At 35.8% G+C, this 8,073-nt stretch overlaps 1 protein-coding gene across 1 annotated transcript; it reads left to right on the top strand.

Annotated features, from left to right (window-relative positions):
- Positions 1 to 34: 34 nt before the first annotated feature.
- On the top strand, positions 35 to 8,015 carry LOC109033937 (protein slowmo). Its single transcript, XM_019046799.2, has 5 exons — positions 35 to 218; positions 1,199 to 1,364; positions 3,643 to 3,729; positions 4,722 to 4,895; positions 6,871 to 8,015. Exons 1-5 carry the CDS (start codon positions 187 to 189, stop codon positions 7,066 to 7,068), a joined length of 657 nt encoding a protein of 218 aa, XP_018902344.1. The 5' UTR covers positions 35 to 186; the 3' UTR covers positions 7,069 to 8,015.
- Positions 8,016 to 8,073: the final 58 nt, after the last annotated feature.

The raw sequence follows: 8,073 nt of genomic DNA, 5'->3' as shown, positions 1-8,073 counted from the left end.
TCTTCCTGCGAAATGAGCGTTGGATCCCGCCCCTCCTCCCTCGGTCCTTTCCTCGAATCGCCCCCTCTGCGAGTGGACGTTATCAACATCTGTCCGTCGAAAAAAGCTTTTTGAAGTTCTTATATTCCCTCGATTTTGAATTTAAAGCATTTGTTTACATTTCAGTGTCTTCTTAGTGTTTTAGGGATGAAAATTTGGACAAGCGAGCATACTTTCAAGTAAGTACATCGTTCATTTTCTTTACTTAGTGAACATAACCTCCAAGGTGACTGACCAATTGGCCATGGATTCCTCGAAACTCCTGCATAAATAATGATTAGAATGTTTAGAATTCTGACGGTAATGTCAGCAACTCATGACGCAAGTTGAACTCACTCCGTCTGAAATTACTACAACAAAATCACGGATGGAAATCACCTTCCTTAATTGTAACCTTTATGAAATTAATGCAGCTGCAACTAACGACATTCGAATCCTGTTTGTCGCTTACATATACATATTAGCCTCCCGAAAAAACAGAAGCCACAATTTCCTAGCTAACAATGGCCAAGAAATATTCAACCCATGGTTTTTTAACAGGCCATCTTTTTAATTTTATGTGATCATTTCATTCTTCAAGAAAATTACAAGAATCGGTATGTAGATATATAGTGAAAAAGATTTCAGCTTCAAAGTCCAATAATATCCTGATTTTGCTGTAGATTATCACCCTTTGCCCTGAGTTGCTAGAAAACTAGTCTCTGCTAGGTCTTCAAGACAATGAATCAATGCAGTCTTAGCGAATTGGTCATTGATTTTGAATTTCTCAAATCTAGTAACAAGTCTGTGGCATCTTCTATCTTGTTAAAGGATTTATCAACTGTGTTTCATTTCTTCCCCTACGCCCGAAGTAAAGTTTGTCCAAGTAATGAATTATTGCTAATTTCTTCTCCAAAATATTCAATGGGGACATGACCTTTTCATTTGGTTTTTTTCCTTGATGAGTTTCCTGATTGGTAAATATTATTCAACAGTTCCACACGTAAAATTTAGTGTCTCTTGAAATTTACATTCTTTTTTACGGCCATTCTGTTGAGGCTTTGCTAGTAAGGTATGAGATAAGTATCAGCCAAATAAGCAGATGTTGATGAATTTCATGTGCCCCCTCCCCCCCTAAAGAAAATCACATCTATAAAATTCATGATTTTTCTAATTGCAGTCATCCATGGGAAAAAGTTGTGGAAGCTGCATGGCGCAAATATCCGAATCCAATGAACCCTGCCGTGACTGGAATAGATGTTGTTGACAGACAAGTCTCAGATGGTGTGCTTATAACAAAACGACTCATCGCCTCCCAATGGGGCTTGCCAGGATGGGCAGTCAGTGTAAGATTTTTTTTATGTTTTCATCAATATAGGCTAACGACCATCCCTATGCTTTCTCGTTTTTTAAAACTTTAGAAGATTCTTCCTACATGAAAGAATTTTTATTTCTTTTCAAGAATTTATTTTTCAATTTTGTGCAGACCTAAAATCGTCACCTTCTGGCCAAAATATCACAAGCGCCACGTATGCTTAGACAATATGTTCCCAGACATCTCAATATTGTTTTAATTGTTTCTTTAAAACTGTAGCACTGGTAGCACATTCTGGCATGAAAATTTCAGGAATTAATTTTGATGAAAAAAGAAGTATTACCAACCCAAGTAAAGTTTTCATGTGATTCTGCTCATTAGTTTTTTGTAATATATTGGAAAAGTTTGAGAAGCCTGGCAACTTTTTTCATTTCCTAAGCTTAAATGGTGCTTGTGATGCCATAGGAGGAAGGTAACGAAATGTTACTCTGTTAAATACTCTCCCCCCCCCCCCCCAAGAGAAAAAAATACCCAACAGGAAGAAGTCTGGATCCAAAAAACTTGAAACTAATGAAAATTTCAAGTCTGGCTAGAAGTCTCCTGCTTCTGCCTATCATCAATAGTCTCAAACCAAGTTTTAATACTTAGTGCTCTTAAAATTTTCCGTTTTTCCAATGATAAGCTCAGCGGGCTTTTGCATGATTTTTGCAGCGATGAAAAGTGCTCAAAATTGCTCAATTTTGAGTTTTTTCAAGGTCTTGTGAATACTTGAATTTAGCTCTTCACTAGTTGTTAGCGACTTATTTTCATTGTTAAGAAATAACAATGAATTTGATGATAATGGATCGTTCAAGAAGATTGGGATCCACCATTCCACCCTCTATGAGAAAGAAAAATCCCCGACTCAGACTCCAAGTCCTTGCTGCAATAAAAGCAGCAATGACGCTTTTTTGTACAAGCAACCATTTAAAGCTTACTATTTTTGAAAGCTTTGAACAAGAAAGAGGGGGCAATATTCTAATCATCAAAAATTATAATACAAATAAAGTACCATGGACTTAGGTAGGAAATAAATCCAAAAAAGGTTTTTAAAAGTGCTAGATTTTTCATTCGGCTACATGAATGAACTACTATGTTTTAATTGAACCTATCTCTCCTTTTCTACCTCCCTATCAATGCTCAGAGATTGACCTCCAAGTTAAATGTCTTTAACATTTTATGCACTGTCAACAACCAATGAGCCCTTGAACTCCTACTAATATTAAACAAGTGAAATGAATATCCATGTTCTTATTTTCTGATGTTGGTAGACACCCTGATTATTGAAGGCACTATTCGAGTCTTTAGGCACATTTCTTTTTTGTTAGTCTCCGTATCCGTCTTATTCTTATATCTTAATGGCCGTTCCTGCAGATGCTTAAATTCAATTTCCATTAAATTGTGTTCGAGAACTTGGATTTGCAACCATTTTGCACTGACAGAATCTACACCTCATACTCCCACTTTTTCTTTCTTGTGGTTATCACATATGACAGTCTTAGCCAAATTTAAGACTATTTGATGAGATGCCAATCTTATTAATTGTAAGCAGTTAAATTTGGATTAGCTCAGTTGCCAAAGATAAATTCATCTTTTTTTCGCCTTTGTGGTGGTAATTGTTTCAAGCTTCTTTAGTTGAAGCACTCCGTGTCTCTCTTGTAAGAAGAAAAATAAAACACGTTTATAAAAAAAGAAAGATAGAAAAAAAATTATTACCCTCCTTCTGGAATAATAAGTGAGAATTTTATATGTTTTTCATGACGAAGCAAATTTTCAGATTCTTATTGCTCATTTAATGATTTTAAGCTTGAGCTTTACCGAGTGACTCTTAAAAGACTGTATATGAATGGATAGGGTTAAGCATAACAGTCACATCTTTATTTCAGTGTCTCAAAAACCCATCTCATTTTAATTTTTTGGAAGGAAATCAACCAACATCCCCACTCTAAAATTATCGCAATTTTTCTTGCCCTTATTGAGGGTTGTTTCTACAAAATTTTAAGCGAAAATGTTGGTTGGTTTCTTTCCAAAAAATAAAAATAGGTGATGAAATTTTGAAACACCACAATGTTGATGGAACTGTTTGCCTAGTTCTATCCCATTGAAATCAGTTACTTTTTTTCAGACCTCTCTCTTTCGAAATACCTGATGTCATTTATGGACAGCCCACTGGAGTGAAATTCTTTGTGCAACATTTCTTAAAATGTTGACAAATAATTGCAACCATTGCATCATTTAAATTCATTCTGATGTTTCCTTCTTTATTTCAGATCGTCGGACCAACTAGTGTGTGCTATGCAAAAGAGTATTCTACTGTCAATCCAGAAAAAAAAACCATGGAATTGAAATCCAGAAACGTAAGAGCTCCAATTTTAAATTTTTGATACTTTATGAGTGTAACTGCAAGTGATATTTTCGAGCAAAGCGACAAAAGTTATCAAAGCATTCGCCGCATTGTTTCCTGAAACAACTGGAGAGGAAACATTTGAAAACTTTCGGCAAGAGCATGATTGTGCAAAAAATATGTACCTCTTTAACGAATCTATAAAATACATAAAAATAATTTTCATTAGGTTACCATAAAAGATAGTACAAAGAAAAAAGGATGAAACGCACTAGTCAGTAGACACAAGTTGAACCATAAATGTGTGGCTCTGATCGTATGATCATTATCTTGTGTCTGAAAAATAAGTTACAATATTTCCTGAACGGGGCTGTTCAGTAGGTGTGCCTCGGATAAATATGTGTCTTGGAGCTTATAAAAGCCTGAAGCTGCAAGTTTATTAACTGGAAAACGTAGGTCTTAAGTCAAAGTAATGAGAAAAACATGTCATCACTCTTTCGCTTATATTGTTGTTAGAAGGGATGAACCATGGTTTCAACCACTGTGAATCCAATGTAACAAATCCTCCGCACAATCCTCGCCTATGTAAGTGTAATGTAGGTAATACTCTTATCTGACCTTTGGCACTTTTGGAAAATTATCTTTTCAAACAGCAAGGACATTGCAAGCATGGCTGAGCACTTGCCACAATTGCAGCTGGAAAGTAGGTAAATAAACACTCACTGTAAGTAGTAATGGTTATAGAGGGCATGTAGTAGTCAATTCTTAAGTGATTTCCTGAAATATTTTGGCACAGTATTTTTCCGTTTTAAATGGAGTTGGATTTTTGGAGACATTGAAAGTCGTTTCTTCAGCTGAAATGTGATTTAATGAAAAATGGAAAAATGTAGGCATGCTCCTGCTCCAGAAAACAGGATGCATTCTCTTATTTCAAAAATTTATCACACTTCTGTAACACTGTTCAGGATTTTTTTCTATTTATTAACCCTGTTCCTTATTTTACAGCTCACATTTGGATCTATGATTGCTGTAGATGAAACTCTTAGGTACGAATCGCACCCAGATGATGCATCGAAAACAAAGTTGAGTCAAGAAGCTGTTGTGACCGTCCAAGGAATTCCTCTTTGTAGCTATGTTGAAAATTTACTAACCAGCAAAATTTCACACAATGCCAACAAGGTAAATATGTTTCCAACTGTACAGAGTTTAACAGAAACCCACCAAGTTGCATTTCGGAAGAACCTGAGTTGGGAGTCATTCAGAATGAAACAAGTTGTAAATTTTCTCCTAATAAAAATCCAATGTCAAGAAAATATATTTTGAACACTAAAAAGGTTTTAGCTTTAGATTAAAGCTTTTTTCTTAACATGAGTCGTACCGAAGCTCCAAAAGGGAAGAAACTTCAAACCTCTTTTTCTTGGCTGAAATTTGAAGCGACTTATTGTGTTTCTGATTAAGTCTTTCTAGTTTTCTTCCAAAAATCGTGCCCATTCAAAAATGTTGACCCTTTGTTTAGAAACAGTGTGGAACTCTGGGAAGTAAGGGAATGTGTTCGGAATCAGTGGAGGCATAGAGCAAAGGGATAGTAATCCAAATTTGGAAAGGCAGAATATTCTTATATTTTGAAAACATATTATTTAGAAAATAATGGGCGCCTTTCAAAAACCATAATTACATGGGCCACCACTTAGACAAGGTCTGGACTAGTGAAAATCTCACATGTTCAAAGAGAAGTTTGTTAATCTATCCCAGAACGAGATATCGAAGGTCAAGTAACTATACTGCCCATCTGCAAACGAACGATTTTGCAAAATGAAGAAAAAACTTCGCCAATGTTGTATTTTAAGGTTAGATTTGCAATTTTTCATACATTACATTGTCATTAAAGCCCCTACAGAATTGAAAAAAAACCAAAATCATCAGCTTATGTGTTTTATACTGTAGAATGCGGCAAAGGAGCTAACTCATTTTTGCCAAAATTGTTGGTTAGGCGGTATTGTTCGTTAGCCATTAGTGTTAAAAAGTATTTTTTGCAGAGATCTAACGGAAGATAGACAATACGAATGACATCATTTCTAATTTTGCAATTTAATCAATGTTAATGGGCCACTAGACAAAGTCTGTACTAGAAAAATATGTGACTTGTTTTCTCTTCTAAAGCTCATGTTGAATACGAATCATACAACAGGAGGTTTGGAAATTGACGCCTGAATGAGAAATCAACAGGTGTTCGTAGTGCAGATCAAATGAAAGTTAGATTTAACAGAGGACATATGTTAGCCATTTAACCAATGTGAACACTTTACACGTAAATTGTGTTTAGGAGTCGATTTCCAGATTTCTCACCGTGAGTTTCGTTTTCCTCTTGAAATTTTGAAAAGAAAGTATGTCGCTCAACGCTACAATTTGTACTTTGTCTAGTGGCCCATTGTAAATATTTTTAACTTGCTTCAGAATAGAATTTCAGACTCCCCATTGTGTGATTTGTTTTCTCTGTCAAAGTTTGAAAAGAGGACATTACATGTAATGTGTTAATTAATAAGAGACTCACTCTAGTTAATGATAGAAAACTGCTGTTATGTTGCCATGAAGGAAACCTGATCTCAGAATTAATAATATAATTTTATTGAATATGGCTTTGAAAACAAAAGTAACTTCTAAGAACAGTTATCTGGGACGAAAAACTAGATTTTGAGCTTTAAACGTAATACTTTTGTTTTACTAGAGGGTTTAAAGTTTCTTTGTACTCCAGCCATTTTGTGTCTTTATCAAGGCAGATAAAAATTTTAGCTAACTTTTCTTGAAACCCATATTTATTGAACTGAGAATTTCTAAATGCCATGACTTCAGTTTGATTTTTGTTTTATTTTGATCTAAAAGTGTTTGTAGAATATGCTCATATGCTTTGGTATCAATAATCAATTTCGAGTATTCATGGACCAAGGTCCTTTCTTCCGTGGATAGTCACTTTTGAGGTGTGGGTGTGAGAAAGTTACTTCTTGGCTGCGTTATTTGAAAATCTCCATCGTTGATGTTTGTCCATCAGAAGAATTTTATGGGTATTTTAGTGCCCTTCTCGCACCCAAGGCCTCTAATGTACCCTTGACACATCCTTGCCTCTCAATGTCAATGATACTTTCTGGTTCTGTTACAGGGGCGGCAAGCAATTGAGTGGGTGATAGACAAAATTGAAACAGAAGTGAAGGATTTGAAAAACTCAGCAGTGAAAAACACAGATGAAATCCTAATGAATACGAAAAAATCCTTCGGAGAAATTACGACAGCTGCTCGGAAATCCATAGACGATCTCCACATAGGAAATCAGAGCAGTCAAAGTTATCCGGAGGTGTAAGTATGCACCTCGTCACGTGAATACATTGCCTGCCGGCTGACGATTACAGTGTGAATTCAGATTTTGGATTGCTCCCACCGCCAAAATTTTCACCTCTATAGATAATTAAACAATGCTTATAGTCTGTCGGAGAGTCAGAATTAATTGCACTATGTAGAAGCAAGGGTAGCGTTTGAGCTATTGTAAGATGAAGACACTGAACCAACCCTGTATGGTGGCGCACCGCACAGAGGGCTGGCTCCTCATGAATCGCTTGCCCCACCACGCCGCTCGGCGCCTAGTACAGGAATTTTTGGCTCCAGGTTCAAATCCGGGGAAAAACCGCCGCTCCAAGACCCATAGCCTCCTGTGCGGTGGCTGATGCCTGCACAAAACCCTGAAAAGTGACAGTTGACGAAGGGTGGAGACACCCTCACCCTTCAAAACAGTGCAAATTATTCCGACTTTCCACGATTCTTTCCATCTCGGACAGACTATAATAATTTTCTAAAGAGTATTAAGTCGGTTTCAGGTGCAGTTCCAGTATTTATTGGAAAGTCAAATTTATTTTTGTATTTCCTTTGTGATAAACAGTTGTAGTACGTTGTTTTATTTGAGAGCTCAATGTTTTCAAATTTCTTCATTTTTTAAAGTTTAACTTTTATTCGATTTTTATAACATACACCTGCCAGAGTTCACCGACAATAACATTCCTCAGCCGGATTCAAATTAATTGTGATGATTTTTCCTCATAATTTTGGTGCTCCTGTGCATCGCGGACTCTTTTCAAAGAGAAATTGGTCAGACCACTTTCTATGCATGATTTCGGATTTTTTCTGTGATTTCATATGTAGCCGTTTTGTAATCTCTTATATAAATGTACCTTACTCCTAATTATCTGTTATTTTGTGCTAAAGATAACAACATGGAAATTTATTGTTATAATAAAGCAAAATTTTTATAATCTACTTTTACTGAGTTTTCAATCAACTTGTTTGTTTCACACTTTGTATTTCTGATTTGTTT

Source organism: Bemisia tabaci, chromosome 8 (genome assembly GCF_918797505.1).
Source record: "Bemisia tabaci chromosome 8, PGI_BMITA_v3".
Taxonomy (NCBI): domain Eukaryota; kingdom Metazoa; phylum Arthropoda; class Insecta; order Hemiptera; family Aleyrodidae; genus Bemisia; species Bemisia tabaci.
The sequence above is the reverse complement of the archived record's forward strand: the minus strand, read 5'-3'. Positions and strand labels throughout refer to the sequence as shown.

Excerpts from the sequence above, each read along its gene's own strand:
- LOC109033937 (XM_019046799.2), top strand. The coding sequence starts at position 187 with ATGAAAATTTGGACAAGCGAGCATACTTTCAA. Across the intron at positions 219-1,198 it reads ACAAGCGAGCATACTTTCAA|TCATCCATGGGAAAAAGTTG; the intron begins GTAAGTACATCG and ends TTCTAATTGCAG. Across the intron at positions 3,730-4,721 it reads TGGAATTGAAATCCAGAAAC|CTCACATTTGGATCTATGAT; the intron begins GTAAGAGCTCCA and ends CTTATTTTACAG.